This window comes from Perognathus longimembris, chromosome 27 (assembly GCF_023159225.1).
Source record: "Perognathus longimembris pacificus isolate PPM17 chromosome 27, ASM2315922v1, whole genome shotgun sequence".
In the NCBI taxonomy this organism is placed as follows: domain Eukaryota; kingdom Metazoa; phylum Chordata; class Mammalia; order Rodentia; family Heteromyidae; genus Perognathus; species Perognathus longimembris.
This window is the reverse complement of record NC_063187.1, coordinates 8274012-8300791: the sequence shown is the minus strand read 5'-3', so window position 1 is coordinate 8300791 and position 26780 is coordinate 8274012. Positions and strand designations below refer to the sequence as shown.

At 59.6% G+C, this 26780-nt stretch overlaps 1 protein-coding gene across 1 annotated transcript in view; it reads right to left on the bottom strand.

The window, feature by feature from the left end:
- Positions 1 to 26780, bottom strand: part of Cacna1c (calcium voltage-gated channel subunit alpha1 C) — a 96427-nt gene that overhangs the window by 11489 nt on the left and 58158 nt on the right. Inside the window, 13 exon segments of the mRNA XM_048335032.1 lie at positions 546 to 642; positions 1042 to 1169; positions 1476 to 1641; positions 1995 to 2086; positions 2979 to 3044; positions 4679 to 4807; positions 6668 to 6700; positions 12840 to 12923; positions 23561 to 23671; positions 23860 to 24018; positions 24642 to 24843; positions 25945 to 26091; positions 26362 to 26414. Coding sequence (XP_048190989.1) covers positions 546 to 642; positions 1042 to 1169; positions 1476 to 1641; positions 1995 to 2086; positions 2979 to 3044; positions 4679 to 4807; positions 6668 to 6700; positions 12840 to 12923; positions 23561 to 23671; positions 23860 to 24018; positions 24642 to 24843; positions 25945 to 26091; positions 26362 to 26414 — 1467 coding nt within the window.

Here is a 26780-nt window from a genome sequence, read left to right as displayed (position 1 = left end):
ATCTCCGCCTCCAGAGTAGCTGGGAATACAAGCTCGGGCCCCTGGGCCCTGCGGCAGAGCCCCCGGCAGGAACCTCAGGGCTGTGAAGCCTGGGTCACCACCACTTCTACGCTATCCCCGACAGTCAGCTCAGGCATTTTGCCCTCGCGACACACATGTGCTAGCAGCCGGAGGAGTGGCTCAGGGGAGAGCACTCGAGCCTAGAAAGCATTCGGTCCTGAGCTCAAGCCCCAGTACCGTCAGAAGGCTGGTCGACCTTTCCTGTACCCTGGGAAATCTCCTGGGATAACTCATGTGGAAGAAACCGAGGAGTCCGAGTTAGAAAAGCTCTAGAGACTAGAACCCCCGCCCTCCATGGGGGGCTTGTGGCCGCCCAGCCTGGTGGGCCGACCATGCCCCTCGCCCCGGGGCACACGGCACCGCTCCGGGCAGATACGCCCGGTCTGACTCAGGCTGAGAAACAGTAGCTCTGCTCCTAGGGCCCCGTGGCTGAATCTGGGTCCTCCGGCAGAGGGCCTCCCCCGCGAGCCCGGGTCCCGTCTTACTTTGCAGGCCACGCGGTGGGGGCACAGCTTCCCGAAGCCCAGCGGGGGCTGGATCCTGCGGAGGAGGGTCACCACGTCCAGGTGCTTGATCCGGCCCCTGGGGGACAGGGTGCGAGGAGGGGCGGTCAGAGGCCACCCCAGCACCCGCCCTCCAGCCCTCCGCCTGCCTCGATGCCGCAGCCCGCCCCACGTCGGCCACGGTCCGCATTCAGAGAGCGCCAGGGGTGGGGTCCCTCGGCCGGGGGCCGGGCCGCAGCCGGGGGGTCCTCCTGCCTGGAAATACCCATCTCCTGCCCGTCGGCGCCTGCCCTCCCTGGGGCAGCCACGGCCCCACCCCCTCCACAAACCAGGTCCGTGCTGGCCGCCCTCCCCCCGGGGCCCTGTGGCGTCCAGCGTTGCCAGCTGAGCCCTCCGAGCCGACCCCCCTCTCAGCATGGGGGGTCTGTCCCTCCCTCCCCCCTCAGCGTGGGGGTCGGGGTTCTCTCCGTGCACTCACTTGGCCTCAGGGTCGTACTCTGCCCAGATTCTTTTGAACTCGTCCAGGTGGTGCGGGCCGAGGATGGACCAGTCTCTCGTTAGGTAGTCGAAGTTATCCATGATGACAGCCACGAAGAGATTGATGATCTGCGGAGGACCGCGGGGTAACTTCTCCCTCCAGCACCCCGCCCGCTGTGCCGGCCACCCAAGCAGGCTAAGTCTCTCCACACCAGCAATGGGCTAGCCTGCACACACCAGATCCCAAGCCCGGGTCTCTGGGAGGTGGGCTTCACACGGCTCCATGGAGCACTGGGCAGGCAGAACCCACACATGGGCCATCGTGGGGCCCAGGACGGCCTGGCCGGGCGCACTTTCCCTTGGGCAAGGCACCCAAACCTAAGTTCCTGCCCAGCCCCGGCAGGCCCGGAGCCCCGGGCTCCCTCCCCTGCTCACCAGGAAGGCACAGAGCATGTAGAAGCTGATGAAGTAGAAGACGGCGAAGCTGCTGCCGCAGGGCAGCTCCCCTTCCGTGCTGTTGCCCGGCTCCGACTCCGGGGCGCACTTCTTGCCTGGCATGCAGGCCAGCATGATGTCCTGCCAGGCCTCGCCCGTGGCACACCTGCAGTGCAGAGGGGAGGCTGGGTCTGCTCCCCCAGACTTGCACACCCACAGGGAAGTGTGCAGACTCAGCCAGCTCTGCTGCCTCACTCATTTCCCACTGCCACTGGAGATAAGGGTCTTGAGGATTTATCTCCGTGGGCTGGCTTCAAACAAGATCCTCAGATCTTAGCCCGATGAGGAGTTAGGATGACGGCATGAGTCGCTGGCGCTCCTAGCATGCTCTGTAGCTCGCTCCTTCCTTCCTTCCTCTCCCCCTCCCTCCCTCCCTCCCTCCCTCCCTCCCTCCCTCCCTCCCTCCCTCCCTCCCTCCCTCCCTCCCTCCCTCCCTCCCCTGATCAGGGGTGTACCCACCTGAAGAGTAGCAACACCGCCTGGGGAAAGGTCTGAAAGTTGTTGTTGCGGTTGATTTCTGTGGTGTCATTCAGGGCGATTTTCCCGAACACCTGGTGGAGACAAGGAAAAGGTGAGCCCAGGACCGCCAGGGCCCGACGGTTCAGTCTCTCGGAGCGCCGTGACTGCGGGACTGGCCCATGTGGAGAAGACCCTCAGGAGAGCTCTCGGAGCCCAGGGGGCGGGAAGTGCCAGGGCTGGGACCCCTCTTTGGCTGGGGTACGGGGGCTTTGGGGAAGGAGAGGGGTGCAGCGAACCCTGCTGGCTGGCTGCTGTGTGTGTGAGGGGCAGGGCTTTCCTTCTCACGAGCTTCCCCTTCCTGCTGACTCTGAGAAGGAGACAGCCGCAGTGGCTCACTCCTGTAATCCCAGCTACTCGGGAGGCGATCGTGACGCGAGGCCAGGCCCAGGTGAGAAGTCCGCCCGACCCCGATCTCAATCAGCAGGCCGAGAGTGGTGGCACACGCCTGTGATCCCAGCCGCGCGGGGAGGGCACGGGCAGGAGTGCTGCGGTCTAAGGCTCGTCCCCCGCAAAAACGTGAGACGCCCCCCAAGAAAACAACACGAGAAGAAAAAGAAAAAAAATGGCTGGGGCAGGGGGCAAGAGGCCCGCTTCGCAAGTGTGGTGAGGTCTTGAGTGAAAAACTTACAGTGAGTAAAACAAACAAAAAAAATAGGGTGTTCCCCCCCCCCCCAGAGACCCAGTATATAGCTCTGGGGCATTTTTCCCAGGTGTGGGACATGGGGAGGGAAACTGAGTCTCTGAGCTGTGTCCCTGCTGGAGGCCCTTAGCCGGCTCCCTACCGGACACCCAGCTCTGGTCACCCTGATGGCCAGTGAGGAGCCAGAGCTAGAAGAAACTAGGGAGGTAGGGAAGGCAGTGCTGGGGGACGGGGGGACTGAGAGGAGGAAAGTCAGGGCAGGAGGGCGGGAGGGCGGCGCCTACCTGCATGCCAATCACCGCGTAGATGAAAAAGAGCATCACGATGAGGAGAGCCACGTAGGGCAGGGCCTGGGGAGGAAGGGGGGGGGGGGACGGTGAGGCCCTGGCAGGCTGGTCCCTTCCCAGGGACCCTGGGGTCCCTGCGGGCGGCCGCCAGCTGCCGCCTGACTCGGGATGGGCCGCTTTGAAAGGCCCTGCAGAAGTGCCGGGCACCTGGGAGGCGGAGGCTCGGAGGCAAGCAGTGACTGGGTCACGACTCATTTACGTCTTACGGAGCTGGAGCCCGGAGCTGGCATATGCCAGGGCTCTACCACCGTGGGGGGGGGCGGGGCCTCTGATTCGAGCAGTGGGGGAACCCCCTCCAACCCGGGGGAGCCGGTGGAGGAGGGCGGAGGAGGCAGGTGGAACCCACGGGTCCTGTTTGGTTTGCTGGTGTTTCAGTGGTGTGGTGTTTACCACCGTCATGGAAACAGGGAGATGTCATGGGCTCCAACGCTGCCCTTCCCACTTGGGAGGTGGGGGTGTTAGGACCTAGCACTCAGGCTCCCCGGGCCTCGGTTTCCAATAATGTCTGCTCAGGTTGGAAAGTGCATGCTGCCCCGGGGGCAAGGCTCCAAGTTGTCCTGCCCTGCAGCTTGGATCACTCGCTACAGCTGCATTGCCCCGGCCCTGGGGCAGGCTACAACCCTCTGTGGGCCAGAGCCAGCCCAGCCCGTTCAGCCCAGCTGAGCAAACGCCCGCCCGCCCACGCTCGCCTCCAGAGGGCGCCCTGAGAGCACAGGAGGCGGCGCCTGGCTCACGTCCACCACTTGGTGCCCGGGGCCCGCTGCCTCTTCCCAGCCAGGGGAGCGTGTGCACATACGTGTGTGTGTGCGCGCGCGCGCAAGGGTGTGCACACACGCACATGTCTCACTATGTATCAGTTCACGCTTTGCCTCCAGGGACGGCGGGCTGGGCTGGGCTGGGCTGGACGGGAAGCGGGGCTTCCCGTTAGGAGGGGCCTAGGCCCGGGCAACAGTGGCTCTCAGCTGCCCCTGCCGCAGTACTGCCCCTCACGCACACAGGGCGTGCACGGGGCAGAGCGGTGCCTGACCCCGGGCTGCGGCTCCAGCAATGGGCGTGCCTGGATGGAGACTGGCCTTGTCCCTCTGTGGGCCTGTTGGCCAGGGCGGGGCGGGGGGGTGGGCGGCCTTCACCCTGGGTGTGGTAGCCCGGGTGGGGGGTTCCATTCTCACGACCGAGGAGCCCACGGGGCCCAGCAGCCTCTCTTTGAGTCTCGCTCACACAGCGCTTGCTCCTCAGAGCTGGCCAGGGGCGAGCGGGATTCTGTTTTTGCAGATGGAGAAGCGTGGCTGAGAAAAGGAAATGAATTCATCGCGGTGAGCCACTCCCGGAGTGGAGACGCCAGGGTCCCGAGACCCGGGCCCGGCTCCTGAGCAGAAACCCAAAGGAGGGGGGCTCCGGGAGCTCCAAGCCCCCGCACCCCCCCCCAGGCCTGCTTGTCCGGTCACTTTGAGGAACACACGTGCAAGGAGGCAGCCTGAGGACCGCGGGAGCTTGAGGACTCGGGCCCTGCCTTCTGCGGCTCCACGCTGCCCAATCTGTTCTGCAGCAGCCAGGCCCTGTCACTCATGTGCAGCCCCAGGCCCGAGCTGCTCCCTTCCTGGGGCTCGGGCCACCCCCACGTGGGCACAGGGACCCACCTGGAAGGACTTGATGAAGGTCCACAGCAGCGTCCGGATGCCCTCACCACGGCTCAGCAGCTTGACCAAGCGCATGACGCGGAAGAGGCGGAAGAAGGTGATGGAGATGCGAGAGTTCTCCTCCAGGTTCTAGAAACCGAGACCACGGAGGGGCAGTGAGCCTGCCGCAGCAGGAGGGGGCAGGAGGGGGCAGGAGGGGGAAGGAGGGGGCAGGAGGAGGCAGGAGGGGGCAGGAGGGGGCACTCTGAGAAGCACAGCCCTGGGCAGAGGTGGGCGGGCCGGGGTGGGGCTGGCTGCCCTAGGCTGTCTCCCCTCAGGCCCCCGTTCCCTGGGCTGAGATGGGAGCTGGTAGGTGGCCCCCCCCTCCCCTGGCTGGCAGCCCAGCCCTGAGGCCTCTGTAGAGCCGGGCAGTGCGCTGACCTGGAGCCGGCCACCACCTGCTTTCCTCTCCAGCAGCCCTGGGCTGCTGCCCTCCCCGCAGTGCCCGTCTCGCCCTGCAGAGCCAGAGGGCTTGGGGTGCTGACCCAAGAGGGAGCCCCTGCCCCTTCTCCAGAGCCTGGGAGAGAACGGACCCTCGAGCTTCCTGTTACTGAACTTCCTCTCATCCGATTCCAGATGTGGCCTCCCTGACAAACCCACACCTGAATGAGCCCCCCCCCACGCTGCCAGCTCCTGCACCCCAGGAATGCACTGCACCTGTGCGTATGGAGGGAAGCTGGCCTGGGGCTCCCTGAGGTCTGTGGTGGGGGGATTGGGGGCTCCGTGGTGCCTCTGGAAGTCTGACGCCCTAACCTTGACACTTCCATCACCGGCACATCCACTTGAAATTCTATTTTCTCTCGTCAGGGGGAGGTTGGTCCCCCAGAGGAGAAGCGGAGGAGGCTGGGGGTTTTATAACCCGCCTGTCAGTTCATTTCCACCATGTTTAGGAAAGGAGGAAAAGAAAGGAAACCACACAAAAAACCCAAAGGAGCTTAAGTCGGCAAGTTCAGCTGTGGGTGTTGAGTTTGAGAAGTTGGTGCCCCCGGTACAATGAGATCTGATGAGTTAAAAAAACAACAACCAACAACTCACAAACACCCACATGGGCTGTGGCTGAGGTGCAGGCCCTCTGCCCCCAAAGAAGGGTCATGGTGGAGACCTCTCCCAAGCCCCCCAGATGGCTCCAGTCTGCGGACTTTGGGGGCTGGAGGCATGAATAAGCATGCTGACCCTTCTAACAAGGCACACACACCCCGGGGGGAGAGGTGTGTGGGCAGCCTAGAGCAGAGCAGGCTGTTCCAAGGAGAGCCCAAGGTCACTGGGAAAGGAATCTCAGCCCCTGTGGCTGAGGGGAAGTGTTGGGCTTCCACTGAGTTTGTCTTTCTGCTTCTAGCCTGCTGCAAAACAGCGGGCAGCATCCAATCCTCATGGACTACAGGCACTTAGAAACATGCCGTGTGTGTGTGTGTGTGTGTGTGTGTGTGTGTGTGTGTGTGTCTGCAGCGCACAGAGACCTTAAGCCACTTGGAACAGATCTCAATTATGCCTTGCATGTGGCCTCACTCCCATGAACTCCTCCTCCTCTTCCTCCTCCTCCTCCTCTTCCCGGACCCCTTATCCCAGCCCCCCACCCTGGTTCCCCCTGCCAGCTCCCCAGGCCAGCCTGAAGTCCTCAGGATGTGTAACAGGAGCTAGCCCTCGGGTCCGACTCTCTGCCAGGGGCTCCTCAGACAGTCAAGGTCGGGGTGAACCAAGGCCGGAAGGCGGCTCAGGCAGGTGAAGGGACACGGAACGCACACTCAGCCTCCTCCCAGCTCCCCCCCCCCCCCCAGCACAGGCAAGCAAGGCACAGGACAGGGCGCAGCACACAGGGTGGGGGCACATGCAAACGGGAGCCAGGGCCCGGCTCCCAGAGACTGGGGAGGTCGGGAGTGGGTGGGGTGGGGATGCGTGGGGGTGCGGAGGGAACCACAGAAGCTGGGAGCGGGGTCAGGGGCCCGGTCTTACCATGGTGGGAGAGCATTGGCTATGATCAGCTGGCTTTAAAGAAAGGCAGACAGAGATAAGCTGTAATGAGTCTCCACGGAGCAGGGCCGCTTGGCTAGGTCTCGGCTAACACAGGAGCAACACAGTGGCAGGAGAGGTCACAGAAGACACACAGAGAGAAATACACAAGCGCAGGCCTAGCTGGCCAGGGGTGCTGCTGTGTGGGTGGGCCGGCCACACAGGCCAGGGACCCTACCTGCCCCTAGCTACGCATTCGATGACTCGTGCCCAGGACAGAGGGGCCCCGGGCGGCATTTATCTATAATGGGTCCACGCTACCCTTTCCAGCCTCGAGCTTGGTGCACTTTGATCAGCTCCCGGCAGGAGGCTGAGGCCCAAAGCATGGCTGACCGCAGCCCCAAGACCCAGGCTCCTTAGTTGGGGGGTGGGGGATCGAATCCTAATGATCATACAGGCCCTAAGAGGGTGTGGCTGACCCGGGGGGGGGGGCTGCTCTCAGACCCAGGCACGGGTAGACGTGGCCTTGCTTTGCCGTGTGTCCACTGGCGTGAGTCCCCATGGCCCTGGGCCTGGCCCCACGGCGGGTTGGATGGCTTTTTAATCCTAAGGGTCTTGTCATCAGTGTCCCCAAAGTTACTGTTCTGGGCTTGACTGCTGAGTTTGTCTGGGAGCTGGAACCCAGGTGAACCACACCCAGGTTCCCCATCAGGAAATGTGGGGGAGACAGCCCTCCTTCAGGGCTCAGCCCCTGATGGGCCCCAACCACGGGGCCTGACCATGGGGCCCCCGACCACAGGCCTGACCATGCACCCCACCCCCCACGGGCCCCAGGCTCTCTGCCCTCCAGGCCTCCCCTCTCCACATCCAGGTGTTGCCCGGCTGGCTGGCTACCAGTCTATTTTTTTTTTTTTGGCCAGTCCTGGGCTTGGAATCAGGGCCTGGACTCAGGGCCTGAGCACTGTCCCTGGCTTCTTCCCGCTCAAGGCTAGCACTCTGCCACTTGAGCCACAGCGCCGCTTCTGGCCGTTTTCTGTATATGTGATGCTGGGGAATCGAACCTAGGGCCTCGTGTATCTGAGGCAGGCACTCTTGCCACTAGGCTATATCCCCAGCCCCTACCAGTCTATTTTTAAAGTACAGACGAAACACGAAATGGGGATTCTGGAGGGAGGAAGTGTGCACAACTAGACACCGGCTGGAAACCTCAAGACACTTGTGTTTTTTTTCAGTAACAGATTTATCGACGAATACTTTAAAAAAAAAAAAGCCTATGGAGAGTGTGGGTGTGGGTGTGGTCCTTTCTGGGATGGGGAGGGGCGGGGAGGGAGGGGAGGAGAAAAGGGCCAGTTTCCTGAGTTTCTCCCAGGTCTCAGGTCAGCCCTTGTGCCCTGGGATCTGTCTAGTGGGCCAATACTGAACACAGAGACAGACAGACACACATACACAACTGTGTCAAAGCACCTACAACCCCTTCTCACTGGCATGTAACTGCTGCTGTTACAGCCAGACCTAGACATCTTTCTGTCCGTCCCCACCCCCTGCCTGGTCCCAGTGGCTGAGGAACCAGTTGGGTGTGACCTGGAGGTGGCAGGGTTGGGTCTAGGGCCGGGAAGGCAGGTGGAGTTTCATGGGGCTGTGCCCTTGCACCCATCCTAGGCCCACCAGGAAAATGACTTCCAAGGACCTTGAGCAAGAGTCTGAAGGTTTTCTGGGTCACAGCTCCAAGCTCCCTGGCTCCCCTAGCTTGCCTGAAACCAACCTCTGGCTCTGGGGGTGGGGGGGGGGAAGAAAAGAGAGAAGAAAGAAGGGAACAAAACGGTTTGATCCCTGGAGGCACTCATAATCTTTCTGCACTGTCTGTTCTCATGTTGCTTTCCTCCCTCAGCCCTGCACAGCTCCTGCTGCAACGCAGTCTACTTACATAGCGCTGGGAGCTCTAACCACTCTACAGGCTTCGGCTGACCCTTCTACGTGTCCTCCGAATGTGCCCGGAAGCCCCTGGGTCCGGCGTCTTCCCCTCACCCCGCCCCCCAGCCCAGATCTGCTCCACGGCTCCTTCCCGCCCTGTGCTCCTCCGGCTCGCTCCATCGGAGCCACACCACAGCCCAGGCCTCTCCCCCACCCCAGCTCCGAACCCCACAGCACGATCCAGCCTCAGCAGACCAGGTGGGGATGTGGGCTGGCACTTGGGTGGCCTCTCTGCCCCAGCTCGATGGGTGTGGCCGAGTTTTCAGAGTTCAGATAGGGCCTGGTGTTTGTGCTTGAGTCAGCCTGGAAGTCTAGCCTCCTTCTTCCTGTTTTGCCTGCTTGTTGAGATAGAGTTCTCACTAACTTTTTGACCCAGCTGGCCTCGAACTACGTTCCTCTTGCTGTCTGCCTCTGGAGTTTCTGGGATTACAGGCAAATCCCTTTGTCTTACAATAAAAGTTACGTTCTAGAAAAGACCGTAGGCCAGAAAGATGGATGGTTTTCTAAAGGATACCAGTGGGAAGAAAAAGCCCTGGCGCTGCCCCTCGGCCATGAGTAATCCCAAGGCAGAGCCGAGTGGGCGCAGGGGGCAGTACCCCCTGCCACGTGCCACCTTCTCACTGGCTGTAGCCCAAGAGTGCGGTTGGAGCTGGGCCTGGGCCTGCAGGTGCTCCGGAGCCATGGGCAGAGTCCGGGCACCTGGGCCCGCCCTAACCTGGCTGTGTCTGCTTGCCGTGTCTACCAGCCTCTGCAACAGCGGGCGGCAAGGACACTTGGTGTCCGTGGCTGGAGGTCATTGTTAGGCCAGGGAGACGGACTTGGTTAGAGGCTGGGACTCCAGGGACCCCAGTAGGGGTTTGGAGAGAGGAGGCTTTGCTCAGAGCTTTTTACTTCGGCTTCAAATGCTATAAACTGCCATAAATGTCATGCTCCTTTGTCTGGGGTGGGGGGCACGGCATCTTCATAACAAGAAGCAAGACTCCACCGTTGGCCACTTTCCTGACTTCAAGCCTAGCCCTGGTTTCCTTTTCCCAGCCTCCCTCCTGCCTCAGCGACATCTCGTTCTTCCTGCTCCCAAGCCACCAGGAGAACGTCCTAGTGAGAAACGGAGGGAGACCGGGAGAGAAGGAAGAGGGCAACGGACAAACTGGCTCTTGTTCAGAAATGAGAAACAAAAGGACAAAATGACCGTCCCTCTTGCATTACTCGGAGAAGAAAACACGGGAGATGAAGTGTGGCTAGATCCTGGGAGGAGGCTGAGGGGGAGCGGAGAGCGGCGTGGTAGGGTGGGAGGCCGGGGAGCTGGGGCCTAGGCAGGGCTGGGAGGCCTGGGACCAGCTCTGCGGCCTGGGAAGTCACTCAGACTCTTGGGGGGTCAGATTCACTGGACAGTTAAGAGTTCAAGCCACAAAGGCAAAGGTGAAGTGTAACTAGAAAACAGAAGATCACCATACAGATGTGTGCAAAGGTTGGCTGACAATCAAGTTCTTTTCCTACCTGGCACCTTCCCCCATCCTCCCCCTTCATCCCCATAGCTGCTGCCCCTGCCAGAAATTTTATTATCTAGATCACACAGCATGGAGACTGCTATGTAGCCTGCACATCTAGAGGCATTTATGGAAGGTCTGTAAAAAAAGGAATCTGAGGACTTACTAGAAAGTGAAGTGCACACACACACACACACACACACACACACACACACACACACACACACACACACACGATAGAGATAACCCACGGGTCTTTTTAATTTTTTTGGCAATCCTAGGGCTTGAACTTGGGGCCTGAGCACTGTCCCTGGCTTCTTTTTGCTCAAGGCTAGCACTCTGCCACTTGAGCTGCAGTGCCACTTCTGGCCGTTTTCTGTATATGTGGTGCTGGGGAATCGAACCCAGGGCTTCATATATGCGAAGCAAGCACTCTTGCCACTAGGCCATATCCCCAGCCCCCACCCCACGGGTCTTAGAGGCAGGGACAATTGGGCAGGAGCTGTGGGTGAGCAGGGAGAGGCCAGGAAGAGGGCAAGGGCAGGGATGTGACCACTGTGGTCTCGGCATCTGGCGGGGCCGGCGGCCAGATGAGAGGCGCCAGGGGCTGCTAATCTTGAGTCAGGGACGCAGGGGGAGCAGAGCTTGCTCAAGCCATTAGGGGATGCGGTAGGGGTGTATGTGTGGGGGTGTGTGGGGGTGTTCCAGTATCTTAAGGTTCTAAAGCATCTTTTTCCCATGGTGCTGCTAGGCAGTGTTTCAGCCCCTCAGACTGTGCAAGCAAATGTTATCAAATCTCTCCCCGGAGGAAAAACAATGACCAAAAAAAAAAAAAAAAAAAAAAAAGAAAAGAAAAAAAAGAAAAAGCAACAATACACGTGAAAGACTACTTGCCTAAAGAGAGAGAAAAGATTTAAACACGCCAGGTCACAGGAAGACATGTGGGGGAACTGGAAGGAGCCAGAAGAAGCACGGGGACCTCGGGGTGCAGGGCTTGGGTCTGCCTGAGGCCAGGGAGCTAGGGGTAGATGAGAAAGGGGGGCTCGGGGGTGCCGGGCAGGGGTGCAGTCCCTTTCCTGTGCTGACTCACATGGGCGTGAGGCACTTACACAGAGCCTGCCCACTAGGGCTGCTGAGTAAGATCACGTGTGTGTGCGTGCGCGTGTATGCGCGTGCGCCGGTCCTGGGGCTTGAACTCACTCAGGGCCTGGGTCCGTGTCCTAGCTTTTTTGTTTGTTTAGAGCGGGCACTTCTTTACCATTTGAGCCACAGCTCCACTTTGTAGCCCAGGCTGCGAACCTCGATCCTCAGATCTCAGCCTCCTGAGCAGCGAGGATGGATGTTAACATGGAGCGGAGTCTGTTCAGGGCGGCCATAGCCGGGTGGCGGTAGGGAGAAGGCAGGCGGGGGTCTGGGCTGACCACAGAGACGGGGGCCTGTCTCTGCGGGTGTGGGTGCTATAGGAGATGTGAGGGGAGTGGAAGGGGAGGGAGAGGGCTGCCCCGGGGAGTCGGGGGGAAGATGAGGTTCCAAGAGCCCCAGGTCCCTGCCCCAGCAGCTGCCCAGAAGTTGCAGGCAACCCTTCATTTCTCTCCTAGATTCTCCACAGCCCCCCGGGATGCGGCCTCCATCCCCCCATACAGTGTGTCATGCCAGGCTGAGTGTCAGGGGAGAGGGGGAGAAGTACAACATCCAACACTGAAGAGGAGGGAGCTGGTCCTAACGCGTTGCAAAAGTAAACAACAGCAACAACAAAATTAAGACAAAGCAATAAGAAAAAAATAATCAGAACCCATCTAAACAACAACAACCAAAAAAAAAACAAACACCAAACAAACCCCAAACCCAACAACACCCCACCATAAACAAACTGAAATAAAAAAGAAGGAGGTGGAGGGTGGAGGAGATAAAAACAAAGGACAAAGTAAAGCAGGGAGAGATGCGGACGGATGGACGGATGGATGGATGGACGGGCAGACGTAGGAGGGGTGGGAAGGAAGGCCGGGCCACAGACGCCAAGTACTTACGTGCACCTCGGTGATTGCTATATCAACAATGCTACCCACAACAATCAAGGCGTCAAATGTATTCCATGCATCACAGAAATAGTGCTGCATGAGGTAGAGAAGCCAGGAAAAGAGAGAGAGAGGGGGGAGGGGCAGGGAGGAAAACAAAACAAAACAAAAAACCAACAACAAAGGAAAAAAAAAACAAACCAAAACGCAGGGAGAAGGGGAAATGAAAACAAAACAAAAGGCATGAAAGAAAGGAGAGAAGAGAAAAAAAAATGAGAAAAGAAAGAGGTTACGAGGGCATATTCAACACTCTCTTACCACTCTACATAATTCTGGCGGCTCAAACCTGGGCAACCTGGTTTTCGCAGGGCGAAGAGGCCTGACAAAAGCTGGGTTAGTTCCGAGGGGCGCTGCCGGCTCGCCCCGCTCAGCTCCCTGGGGGCTCGGCCCGGGGCACAGCTGGACAGAGCTGGCACCATTGGAAAAAAAAAGGAGGATAAACTCCCACTTTTTTTCCCCCACAAGGCGACGGCAGGTTCGATAAAAAGCATGACTGGAGGCGGGTAAAAACAGGAAATTAAAAAAAAACACAACAAACAACAACATAAAAGGAGGTAAAAGAGAGAGTGAGAGAAGAAACAGAGGAGGCAGAGAAGGTGGGAGGGGGCGGGGCTTCCTTGGGTGGGGCGGAGTAATACTCACATTAGTTTCACTGAGAATGACATCAATTATGCTCCCAATCACGATGAGGAAGTCAAAAACATTCCAGGGATCACTAAAGTAACCCTACATGAGGGAGGGGGCAGGCAGGATGGGATTAAAAAGGAATATTAGACAGACAAGAACAGAGCAACATCACCACCAGCATCACTGTCCGGGCACCTCGGGGTTGCCGCCGGGAAGTTCCGAATTCCCCGCTCTGGCCAGGAGCCCAGACAGGGGGGAGAGAGTGTCGGGGATGGGTTCAGAGCCCCCCCCCCCCAACTCCTGCCTTGCCGTTCCTGGCTCATAGGGTCCCCGGCCTCACAGGTCCATTCTACCTCTCACCATCCTCCACTGGGGATCCTTCCGATCCCAGCTGGGCCGGGGTGGGTGCAGGAGGGAGGGAAGGAGGCAGGCGGGGTGAGGGCTGGGGTCCTGCGGGGATGCTGGAATGAATGAGGAGAGCCTGGAAAGCCACCGTGATTGGTGTGTTATGGTGATCTGGCCTGGGAGGCGATTCCCGGAGAGCTCAGGGCTGTCACTGAGCTGATGGGACTCGGAGCAGGTGGAAAGGGGGACGATGGAGCCCACATCTCGTGCGCACATGCTCAGACCTGCCCAGTGCCGCTGGGCCTGAGAGCCCTTGAGCCTACAGGAGGCAGATGAGCCCCGTCCGGAGCTGTCCCCGCGGCCCAGGTCAGTCTGTCAGCGGGGTCTTCTGAGCCTCTCCCAGCCTGCTTGGGATGCCACCCAAAGTGGGAAAAGTTATCCAGGACTTCCCCGATTTTGTGGACAACTGGTTAACTCAGGAATAGGCTGTGCCAGGTACCCCGGAAGATGCCAGGACTCCTGGCTTGAGAAGAGCCCGCGGGGCTCCAGGGTGCCAACCATTCATCTCCCGGGAGGGATGGGGCCTAGGGACCCATCTTCTGTAACGTCCTGGGTGCAATGCCACAGCCCAGGACGCCCACCCTACGGCTAGAAGGATTTGCCTTCTTTAAGAAAGCAATTTGCTTTCATTTTCCAGGAAATGTTCAGAAGGGGATAAGACAGGGAAGGCCACGACCGGCATTTATTTCCCTGTTCTCTGTGAGGTTGTTGGGAAGTGGGGAGGGTGCTTTGAGAGCCTCCCCTGCCCCCCATCTTTCCCCTGCTTTCTCTGAGGCCACTCACTCCCCTGCTGCATTCTCCCACTTCCTCCTGGTTCTAGGTGGCTCCCTTACCTTCCCCACTCCCCAGACAAGCCCTGCTTCCGGAGGGACCACAAGCCACGCTGTCCCAGGGCTGTTATTCTTAGAGTGGAGGTCAGGTCATGGGGAAAGGGTCTCTTGGTTCCCAGGCATCTCTGCCGAAAGGAAACAAACGCCAGCTACCTCGGGGGCTTTGGGCAGCCAGACAGGGGGAGCAAGGGTCGGCCAGGGCATGGGTGAGGTGCGGGGCAGCCCGAAGTCATGGCTCTCTGGTTCACTTCCCAGACCTTTCTTTCTGACCATGCCAGAGCCTTGGAGGCAGGGCGGGGCCCGGGAGACTGCTCTCTCCAGTGAAGTCATAAGCTGTTGTTCCTGCGACGCTATTGACTTCCTCCCAGGTTCTCAGACGTCACCCACAGAATAAAAAGAAAGCACTGGCTTTGGGAGGTGAAGACCCCCAGAAGAGCTATGCATTTCTGTGTGGTTTAGAACTGGATTTGGGGGAAAACGCTAGGGATTCTCTCTAGATGCTAACACCATCTTAGTGGGTTGCAGCTCACCGAGGGAAGGGGAGGGAGGGTGAAGAAGAGAAGGGAGAGAAACAAGAAGAGAGGGATCCGGGGTCGCTGGGCACCAACCTAGGAAATGTGGTAACCAGATGTTATTGGGGGTGTGCGGGGCAGGGGGGAGAGGCACAAGGGTGAGAGTCAGTGCTCAAGGAAGGAGGGCGTTCTTCCCATCCACCAGAGACCTGAAACAAGATGGAGAGGTTGGCCATGGTCTCCACACCGCCTCTGAGAGAGGAGAGAGGGGAAGGAAGAAAGGCAGAGAGCAGAGAAAAGGCTACACCACATGTTGCAAACCAGATACACACACAGGGTTAGTCAGCGGGCGCACACCAGGGCGAGGGGCTGAGACTCGAAGGGACTCCGTCACGCTCCTGGCTCTGCACCTTTGCTATCCGTTCTCTGGATTGCCTTCGTGTGCGTGCAGACAGAAAGGGCCACGCACATTCTCTTTCGACCACGGCTCCCCCCGCCCCCACCCCCGAACCACAGCTCCACATGGCGGGACTGGGTCCTGGTCGCCTTCCACAGGGCTGTGCTGCTACAGCCATTGATGGATGTCTCTGTCCTGGGCCAAATTCCCTGCTGAGCTTCAAAGGCTACAGGAGCCAAACCAATCAGTTCCTCTGTGGTCATGGGCTCCCACGAAGCCGGCCGGGAAGGGATACAGGCCCAGCCAGATGAAGGGGCGAGGAAGCACATCCAGGAGGATGGACAGAGTCCCTTCCAGACACAGCTTTGCACCCTGACCCATCCATCAACGTTCCCCCCGCCGCCCCGTCCCACCAGCCCTCCCTCCTGGCTGGACCTTAATGGTTTTGGCTCCAGCCCTCACTTCTCCATTCTCATTGTCAGCCTCCTGGCCGCAGGTTCAACCAACAAGTCTCCCATCCACGCCTCACCCCACCCCGCAAACAAAGCCCACGGTCGCCATTTTGGTGAACAGTTTGCCCAAGGGAGACACCTGGCCAAGTCTTTGCATGGGTGGTTTTGAGAGGAATCTCTACACTGGGAGGGTGAGCTTCACGCTCTCTTGGAAACCATTGTTAATTGGGGCCTTTGGGTATAATAGAAGACAGGGGGATAAGTAATACTTCTTTTTTCTTTTATGAAATCAATTTGTGTCAAGGCCTGTCACTCCTTCTTTCTCCAGACAACTGAGCTTCAAATATTGGGGAGTCAGGGCTAGGGAAAGGGTTTTCTGGGCTCCCTTGAAGGTGGCAAACCAAACCTCTTCCTGTCCAGCTCCTCAGAGCCACACAGGGTAGGGAATGGGGAAAGAATGGTGTTCGCAGAGCTGGAAGCCATTCCCTGGCCATCCCCCCCAATCCTACTGATTGGGTAGAATTCCTCTTCCAGATGCCCGGGCCTCTGGAGAGGACGTCAGAGGACAGGATGGTTTCTTCCCTGGCCTGGTGTATAGCCATCAAGCTGACGGAACCCTGCTTCTGGCCAGGGATCCCAGTGCTGCTGAGCCCCCGTGCAGGGACTAGGGTGGGCAGAATAACAAAGACCTAGCTGACAGGAGCTTCAGTAACTCCTATCAGGAAGGAAGGACGGCTGCATAGGATGCATTTTACAAGCGCGAGCACTTTGCCGTGCTTTCTTCTCTCTTGGATTATGTGTTTCCCGTTTCCGCGGTCTCACTGGAGATCTATCGAGGTGAAAAGAGGCCACGGAGGCGTGAAGAGAGCGATCTGCAGAGCCGCCCTGGCAGCAAATGGACTCTGCTGCGTACTGCCTGTCCTGAAGCAGGCATGTCCCGAGCAGTGCAGGGGCCTGGCGGTGCCCGGGACTCCAGGGGTGCAGTCGTGGGTTTGGGAATCCCTCTTTTCCCTCGGCGAGCTCTGTCTCCTTCCCCAGAGGCAGGGGCACCACGGTGTACTTTCCCACTGGGCTTTTTACACAGTGTGAATAATTTCCGCATTAAACAATTAAATGTAATAGCTAATACCACCCTTCCCACACAAGGCTTTATACAAAGTCATGTAATTATTTTTGATCGCCAGTGGTAACTTTGAAAGCTCTCAAGGCAGGCAGGCAGGCAGGCAGGAAATCTGTCACAATGTTGCAACAATACTCGAGCTCATTTGTGGCCCGTCTGCCAGGGGCTGTGTGCAATCAGGTAACCCGGTGGGCACACCACAAACACACAAGGATCGGGAGTGCCAGGTCACGGGGTCAGCCGCTGGGAGACGGGCGGGAGCTGGCCCCCGCCGCACAGGCCTCTGCCGGGTGCAGGAGTAGTGGCGTTTGGTGCCAGGCACTTGCCTTCCTCCTCCCCTCCTTTGTCCTGTAAGTGGCCTGAGCGCCGAGGGTCTGGGTCCCAGGAGGACGCACAGTGGGAGATTTCTTCAGGGTTAAGTGGGAGTCGGTGGATTCGAGCTGCACCTCGGCCCGTGGGCTCCAGGGGGCGCGCTGGCACAGGGACAGGCTCGCCGGAGGGGAAGCTGGCATTTCCCGGCGGAAATACCTTGCATTGGTGTCATGAGAGCTCCACCACTGAGTCCCTGGGGTTATTGTGTAAGAGAGGGTCCTGTTTGTTCTTACTTTTTGGCCTTAGTGGGGTTTGAACGTAGAGCCCTGCCCTTGTGGGCAGGTGCTGTACCATTGAACCATTCCTCTAGCCCTGCTTTCTTCTGGCTGGTTATTTTATTTATTTATTTTTAATTTTTTTCCTGAGGTAAGATCTTGCTTGTGTTTCATCCCAGGAAGCTGGGATGGCAGGCGTGAGCTGCGGTGCCCAGCTATGGGTTAAGAAGGGGAATCACTAACTTTCTGTCCTGCACTCTGGTCTCAAATCTCGATTCTTCCTACGTCGGCCTCCTGCATTTTATGTCAGGAAAACGAAGGGCGGATGATAAAGTATTTGTCACAGAGGAAGGTCCCCACCACTAGCCTACGATGCTGCCAGAGTTGCATGCAGTTTGTTTTTGTGCTGGCCCTGGAGCTTGAGCTCAAGGCCTGGGTGCTGTCCCTGAGCCGTCTCACTCAAGGCTAGCATTCTACCATGTAAGGCACACCCCTACATCCAGCTTTTTAGAGCTTAAGAGTCTCATGGGCTTTCCTGCCGCGTGCGTGGGCTTCGAACCACGATCCTCAGAGCTCAGCCTCCTGAGTCGCCACCGACACCGGCTGATCCTGAGGTCTTCACAGGTGAATTTTGCAGGTCAGCTCATTCCCATGCATGGCTTGCAGGACCGCAAGGATGAGGGAGCCAGGACCTGCACACCCCTGACCCCCACGCGCTGCGTGGCGGCTCTTTCCTCCCTGTCTTCTCTTCAGGGACTTCACTCCCTCCTTTTCCGTGGCGGGGCCCGGGGCCCTCAGCCCCGCATCCCTTCCCTCCCACCCCACCCCTTCCCTTTGCTTCCAGAGTCCTGTCCACTTTCCCATCACCCATCTTCTCCTCGTGGGGTGAGGCGGCTCCGGAGGGCTCTCTTGGAGTTTCCACTTCAGGAGAGTCTGGCCCTGCGCTCTCCTAAAATAGATCTCCAGTCCAGGCTGCCTGTCTGAATTCCAGACTGCAACAGCTGGCGACTTTTTACAAATCAAATCCATCTCCAGACCCTCCTTGGAAATGGTTTCTCCCTCGTCTCCATTCCGGCAAGGCGCAACGCCAGTCTGCCTACCCAGGGACAAGCCAGGGCACCCTCCAGCACCCCGTGATTCCTCATCCTCACCCCCAGACTCACCGCCCACAGATCTCATTCCATCTCCACTGCCGCAGGCTGTGTCGCCTGCGGCTCCGGACGCTCCCCATTTTACCCCACCCCACCCGTGCCTAAGCTCCATGGGCTGGCTCCAAGCAGGAGCATCTGATCATCCATCACCAGCCGACGACCCGTCCCCTGCGGCTCCCCACCGCCCTCCCAACGCACGGTGCCTGCGCCGCCCCGCCACGCTTTCAACGCTGAGCATAAGCGGACCTGGCCTCTACCCTGTGCCTGCGCTCTCCCTTCTGCCGGACATGCTCCTTTTCCGGCGCTTTGTCGGTCAGATGTCTCGTGTACCTCATTCAAGCAGGTGCCTCCTCCCTCCCTACTCTCCTGCTTCCCTGTTCCTCCTCCTTAAGCACCGGGTTCCCCCTAACTCTCCTGCCCTGTGAGCCCATGAGAACGACACCTTCCCAGAACCATGGCAAGATGCCATGGAAAAGAAGCAGTGGTAAATGGCGTAGAGAGGGTCCTGTGTGGTACAGAGAGAGAAGGTCTGCTGAGCTGCCCCGGGAAAAAGTGATCTTTGCAGCAGACCCCGGGAGAACGGCCTCCAGACCATGAGAGAAGAGCCTCCACACCCCACAGGAGAAGAGCCTCCACACCCCACAGGAGAAGAGCCTCCACACCCCACAGGAGAAGAGCCTCCACACCCCACAGGAGAAGAGCCTCCACACCCCACAGGAGAAGAGCCTCCACACCCCACAGGAGAAGAGCCTCCACACCCCACAGGAGAAGAGCCTCCACACCCCACACCCCACAGGAGAAGAGCCTCCAGACCCCACAGGAGAAGAGCCTCCACACCCCACACCCCACAGGAGAAGAGCCTCCAGACCCCACAGGAGAAGAGCCTCCACACCACACAGGAGAAGAGCCTCCACACCTCACAGGAGAAGAGCCTCCACACCTCACAGGAGAAGAGCCTCCACACCCCACAGGAGAAGAGCCTCCAGACCATGAGAGAAGAGCCTCCACACCCCACAGGAGAAGAGCCTCCAGACCATGAGAGAAGAGCCTCCACACCCCACAGGAGAAGGGCCTCCACACCCCACAGGAGAAGAGCCTCCACACCCCACACCCCACAAGAGAAGAGCCTCCAGACCCCACAGGAGAAGAGCCTCCACACCCCACAGGAGAAGAGCCTCCACACCTCACAGGAGAAGAGCCTCCACACCCCACAGGAGAAGAGTCTCCACACCCCACAGGAGAAGAGCCTCCACACCTCACAGGAGAAGAGCCTCCACACCCCACAGGAGAAGAGCCTCCAGACCATGAGAGAAGAGCCTCCACACCCCACAGGAGAAGGGCCTCCACACCGCACAGGAGAAGAGTCTCCACACCTCACAGGAGAAGAGCCTCCACACCCCACAGGAGAAGAGCCTCCACACCCCACAGGAGAAGAGCCTCCACACCCCACAGGAGAAGGGCCTCCACACCCCACAGGAGAAGAGCCTCCACACCCCACAGGAGAAGGGCCTCCACACCCCACAGGAGAAGAGCCTCCACACCCCACAGGAGAAGGGCCTCCAGACCATGAGAGAAGAGCCTCCACACCCCACAGGAGAAGGGCCTCCACACCCCACAGGAGAAGAGTCTCCACACCTCACAGGAGAAGAGCCTCCACACCCCACAGGAGAAGAGCCTCCACACCCCACAGGAGAAGGGCCTCCACACCCCACAGGAGAAGAGCCTCCACACCCCACAGGAGAAGAGCCTCCACACCCCACAGGAGAAGGGCCTCCACACCTCACAGGAGAAGAGCCTCCACACCCCACAGGAGAAGAGCCTCCACACCTCACAGGAGAAGAGCCTCCACACCCCACAGGAGAAGGGCCTCCACACCTCACAGGAGAAGGGCCTCCACACCCCACAGGAGAAGGGCCTCCACACCCCACAGGAGAAGAGCCTCCACACCCCACAGGAGAAGGGCCTCCACACCCCACAGGAGAAGAGCCTCCACACCCCACAGGAGAAGAGCCTCCACACCTCACAGGAGAAGAGCCTCCACACCCCACAGGAGAAGGGCCTCCACACCCCACAGGAGAAGAGCCTCCACACCCCACAGGAGAAGGGCCTCCACACCCCACAGGAGAAGGGCCTCCACACCCCACAGGAGAAGGGCCTCCACACCCCACAGGAGAAGAGCCTCCACACCCCACAGGAGAAGAGCCTCCAGACCCCACAGGAGAAGGGCCTCGACCACTGAAGTGTGGCTGGGGGAGGTGACAATGTCTGGTGAGGAGCTGCCCTGGGCGGGTTCTTCCCTTGCTCTGTCTCTAGGGTTCTGCCATGTGCCAGTCAAAGTCCTGCACAAAATGACCAGATGGAGAGAGGGTGGGGAGGATGAGCGAGGCCATCTGGCCTGGTAAGGCCGGAGCAGCTGCTCTGACAAAGCCAGGATGGACAGACGGAGGCGGAGGGGACCAGGATGGACAGTGAGAGGACGGCAGAACCTTCTTCGTCATGGGAAAGAAGTGGACTAGGACTGTGCTGCCCAGCTGTGCTCGCTGATGTGGTGGTTCTCAAAGGGCCAGTTTAAATTAACTTTAAGAACTGTTTCCTCAGAGCACAGGTCACGTTTTAAGAGCCAGGATAGGCTCGTGGCTGCACCGTAGATGGCCTGTACCGGATACCTTGAGATAGGCCGGTCTAGAAACTTCCATGTATCACTTTGCCTTGGAATACCTTTGGGTCCTAATTTGTCTCAGCAACATGAAAGCGAGCCCGGAGGCGACCTCCGATCTCATTCCAGCGAGCTGGCCTCTCCAGTCTCCTCTCAGGCAGGGGGCAGGGACGGGGGAGAGGCTTTGATCCTGGAGAGCCGCCAGGGGTGAATCTCTCCCCTGGGGGGAGTGAGTCAGAGAGTCGGAGCACAGGCTCTGTCTTAAGTGGCCCAATGCTGAAAAGATTGCCTCGGGCCCTGCAGGGTGAGGGGAAGGAAGGCCCTGCGTCTTCACCCCTGCCCGGCCCAGCAGCCCTCTGGCTGGCTGCCACAGATCCGTTATTCAGCTCTTAGTTGTCCCTGAACCGTCTTCAATGGCCACTCACTCCCAGGCAGAGAAACGACACCGCCATCTCTCTGGGACCCAAGCCTCTGCGGAGAGTGGATATCCGTGTCTTTCTCGACAGCAAGGTCATAGCTGTCCACATGGGAGGAGATGGAGGAGACCCTTTCCCCCCGCCCCCGCCCCCACTCCTGGCTTCACCCGTTGGCCCCACATGTTCTGCTGTGTGTCTTTCTCCTCCCAGGCCTCCTTGGAGGAGTTCCAGTGGCGTTTCAGTCAGAGCGGTACTGAGCGCGAGGACAAGCCTGAGGATCCGCGGCATCTCAGTAATAATGGGTTCTCTAGCTCACAGATTTCTCCAGTTTACTAGTTTTTCTTCAGTTCCTCTCCATAAACATTTTATACTTTTCTCTTTGAAAAAAACCACTCAGCTGGTTTCCGTCGGATTTAGCCTTCAGATTGAACGGGTTCCCCCCACCTTGCCCCCCAGTGCTTATCTATAAAAGGCATTTAATTCTTGTCCATCCTTGCTGATTCACTCCAGGTCATCCCAGGAGGGCAATTTGGTTGTTTAGTTACTCTCTGATGACTCTGATAAAGCCTTTCTCACAGTGACCACTGTGGTCCAGCGTTATTGCAGGCCAGGAGGCGTCCAGACACCCAGGTGTCTATCCTCTCCCCAGGGAAGGAGAACGTGTTGGGCTTGCTTAGGTCCCGAAGGGCAAAGGTGCAGGGGCCTAGCGGGAGGAGGTTAGGCCATTGGGAGGATGCCCATTGAGATGTCATGAGGCCCAGGTTGGCCCTGGCTTCCTGCTTTCTGGCTGGGACGATGCCATTTTGCTCCCATGTGTGTTTCCTGCCACAGCGTACCACCATCGGCTGCCCTCGCTTGAACCAAGCTGACACAGGCCGTGTGCCAAAGGAACCCTTCCCTCTGGGTCAGTTAGTTGCTTCTGGCATTTTATAGGAATCACAAAAAGCTGAGTTGCAGCAACATTCATCTTCTACTTCCTCAACGCACGAGTGTCTCCCCACCTCATAATTTTTTTGCAGCTTAGAAGTACAAACTCACCAGTGCCACGAATCAATACGCATGCTAGTCTAAAGGCTGGCACGGATGCTTCACTTAACGGGCAGGTATGAAGGCCGTGAGGTCATTGTTAGAAGCCGCTGGTTCCTAGGCAAGCTCCAGCAGAGCTTCCAGTGGTTTCTGGTTTGGCTTTTCTGCCTGGGAAATTGGAGTTACTTTCCAGCAGCCTATTCCTTGAGGAAACAATGTAGCTCCGCTGTGGGCCAAGAGCTGACTGTCCTCCATCCTCTTCTCAAACTCTGGCCAGAGGCAGAAACTCACTCGCCTTTGCCTTTCCAGCGTGTGAACTGTGAATGGTCCCAGGACGACCCTGCTCTTCCTCCGAGAAGAATCTCCCGTGTGTGTCCCACCTCCTTGGGCGGGGAAGCCAGTCATGGAAGAAGCCAGGAAGCGCTCTACAGTCTGGTGACCAACCGCGGCCAGCTGCCAGGAACTGGCCGGCCCCTTGGCTGGGTGTGGGACCCAGGCCCGTGCGTCTTTTGGGATGAGGGCCCTGCAGGTGTCGAGCCCGTGGGCTCCCAAGACAGGCTGCCCCATCCATCACCCGAGCTGACGAGTCGGACCCTGAACACCGCCTGCAGGCTCTGCGGGCGGCCGCAGCGCTCACCGGGAACACCGCTGAGTCAACCGCGGGATGACTCAAGGCACTGAAGTACTTAAACCTGTCTCACGACACCCGGTGGAAGTGATGCCCCCCTCACCTCCTTTCAACACCCCAGCCTGGCAACGGAGACCAGCTGACCTTGCGCAGCGGCTCACCCCGAGTGGGATGGCGTAAGGCAGAGGGATTTGCCCTCCGTGGGGTGGGGGTGGGTCTACGGGAGCGATGGTGGGACCGAGGAGGGGCCTGCGGGCTGGAGCCTCGAGTCCTGAGCGAATGCCGCTCTGGCTGGCTAAGCTTTCCCTGAGTAGATGGTGTGCGAGGCCACAGACATGGAAGGGGGTGGGCTGAGGACTGTGTGGGGCTGGGGCTGGCCCCGCAGAGGTTTCGTTTGCCAGCCTGTGGGGAATGGGAGGAGCCGGGCGTGGCGCGGCTCGGTGGGTGCCGGGCTGGGCTGGGGCTCTGTGTCAAGGAGTTGTTCTGCTCCACCTCTTGGCCAGGTGTGCCCTCGCGCCCCCAGGCCCGTCCCCCAACGTCGTCCGCAGAGGCCTACCTTGGGTTTGAAGGCGATGAGCTTCAGGATCATCTCCACAGTGAAGAGGCCGGTGAAGAGCATGTTGAGGATATTCATGGCGGATTTGAAGAGGCAGCTCTGGCCGTAGTGCTGAGTGAAGGGAGGGGCCGTGAGCAAGAGGCGGGTTGGTGGGGAACCCCAGCCCCTCCTCACCTCCACCCAGCCTTCTTCCCTCCCCTGAGACCGGCTCTCCAGGCAGGGACGTTCCCTCCCCCGCCCCCCCCCCCCCCCCGCAGCCTCTCCCTTGGGTGCTACGGGGCCGGGCCCCCGGGACTAACCTGCATGGCCAGGCAGATGGTGTTGAGCAGGATGAGGACGAACATCAAGTACTCAAAGTAGGTGGAGTTCACCACGTACCACACCTTGTACTGGTGCTGGTTCTTGGGGATGTACCGCCGCAGGGGCCGGGCCTTGAGCGCATACTCCACGCACTGTCGCTGGGGGAGGGGCGCGGGGAGAGGTCAGGGAGCAGCTGCCACCCCTGTCCAGCAGCGCCACCTCCACCTGGGCTCTTCCCACCAGGACCACGCGTGCGGCCCACCCTAGCGGCCCATTCCTCGCCGAAAGGACTGCCCGCTCGTCCCCCCGGCTGGTGGCACCACCATTTCCCTCCCACCCCAGCCTCTCTCCTGCCCCCGTCTCCCACGCCACGCCGCCCGTGTGTGTCACTTGAGAGAACATCCAGGACTGCTCTCCTAAGGTTGCTCTCTCACCCACACCCAAGGCGCTCTCCGCCTTGCTCTACTTTCCCTCTTCCCTTTATCAACAGGGCCAGCCCACCTGGGTGTGCTCACTCAGTTTCTAGATAAGCATGAGCCCCCTCTCCCCCCACTGCAGGGGCCTGTCACAGACGATCCCGAAGTAGAAGCTCAACAAATACGTGCTGGCAGAACACATTTGTCGGAGCTGAGCTTGGTGGAGATCTGCCTTGTTCTGGTTCAGGAGAGGACCCAGGGCCTCGATGGACTCTATGCTCCTTCATGTGGGCTGGGAGGTGTCAGGACCCGGGCCTTGCTTCCCTCCTGGCCCTCCCCCACCCATCTCCTTCCGGGAGAGTCACCTGGTTCTTATCCAGCTCGCAGTTCTTGTACTCTTGCTCGCCTTGCTCCTGGAAGGTGACGATGACGAAACCCACGAAGATGTTCATCATAAAGAAGGCGATGATGATGATGTAGATGATGAAGAAGATGGAGATCTCCACGCGGTAGTTGTAGATGGGGCCTTTGTCCTCTGTGTGGGAGTCGATGGAGCGGTACAGCAGCCTGCAGGAGGAGACAGCGTCATCTCTTTGGGATGCTGGCCCCTCCTGAGGTCAGGGGAAGAGCAGGGGGCATCTGGGTGCGAGTCCCGGTTCCCACACTTCCTGGCCACCTGGCCTTGGGCAAGGCACTCAGCCGCTTTGGAACACAGACTCCCGCTCTGTGAGACGGGACAAGAATTCCTGTCTCTCCAGGGTGCGTAGAAAGGGGCCTGGGAATGGTGGGGAACTATTTAAATGTAACGCGCGCCCCCGTCATCCATTTCAAACACAGACATATTGGTAAATATTGAAACAACGGCTTCGTGAGCAAGCTGGCAGGGAGTCAGAGGAGGAGGTCAGATCTGACGTGAAATAGATCCAAGAGAAAATAGCCACTTAGATTAAAAAAAAAAATATATATATATATATGTCCGTGTGGCCATCACTGACCTTGGTGGTCATACATAGTGCTCTGGCTTTCTACTCAACTAGTTCACACACGTCTGCCGTTCATTCGGCACTCACGCACACGTGTGTACACACACACACACACACACACACACACACACACACACCCTGACATCTCCTAGAAGAATCGTTTCCACAGGGACAGATACGCTGTCATGGTGGGGGGCGGGGGGGAGGGGAGGAGCATGCAGGGGTGGCCTCCGAGAGGGCCGGGGGCCTGGGGTGGGGGGCCTCCGAGAGGGCCGGGGCCTGGGGTGGGGGGCCTCCGAGAGGGCCGGGGGCCTGGGGTGGGGGGCCTCGGGAGGGCCGGGGGCCTGGGGTGGGGGGCCTCGGGAGGGCCGGGGGCCTGGGGTGGGGGGCCTCCGAGAGGGCCGGGGGCCTGGGGTGGGGGGCCTCCGAGAGGGCCGGGGGCCTGGGGTGGGGGGCCTCCGAGAGGGCCGGGGGCCTGGGGTGGGGGGCCTCGGGAGGGCCGGGGGCCTGGGGTGGGGGCCTCGGGAGGGCCGGGGGCCTGGGGTGGGGGGCCTCCGAGAGGGCCGGGGGCCTGGGGTGGGGGGCCTCTGAGAGGGCCGGGGGCCTGGGGTGGGGGGCCTCTGAGAGGGCCGGGGCCCCGGGGGTCGGAGGGGCCTCTGGGGCCCGGCGGAGGTCATGGACTCACTCTGGCCACCCCTCGAAGGTGGAGACGGTGAAGAGAGCCATCATGGCCGTCAGCACGTTGTCAAAGTCAAACTTGCTGTTCTCCCAGCTGCGGGGCTGGATGATGGGGTGGTCCACCTCCCCGTCTTTGTAGGTGATGTAGTTGCCCCTGGGACGGCAGCGGGAGAAGATGTTAGTTCTGAGCTCTCTCTGGGGTCTTGGCGTCTGACCTACTGCTTGGGAACTTGGGGAGCGCTGGGTGAGGTGGGGCCGGCTAGGCGGGGCCACAGCGCCGTAGCCATGTCCCCTGGAGTGGGTAGAACATTCAGGGCCAGTAACGCTTCCACAGGCCCGACTGTACCCCGCGATCTGTGAGGACAAGTCGCCTCCCTCCCCGAGCTGCTGTCTGGGTGCTGGCGGCTTGCTGGGTGATACTCACTTGCACTCTTCCTCTGTCTGCTTGGAGCTATCGGAACAGGTGTAGAGCTTTCCCTGGAAGGCAGAAGAACAAACCAGTTGGTCAGAGCCGCTCCATAATCCATCGCAAGAGGATTGGCGAGGGGGTCCATAGCCCAGCGCTGAGCCGGGCTTTGGGATGGTAAAGGCAGGAGACAGTCAGCATGGAGAAGGACGGGAAGCCAGGCTCACCACACGGCGGCCAGCAGCACACAGGGCACTTAGTGCTGCAGGAAGCTGGGCGTGCGGCCTCTGAGAGCAGGTGTGCACGAAGGTCCAGACAGGAAGGAGGCCACCAAGGGACGCCAGGGAGGAGCTCGTGGGAGGGAGAGGGTGTGGGAGGGCAGGGGAGGGTGGAGCACACACACAGGGTTAGAAAATGAAGGCAGCAGAGAGAAGAAA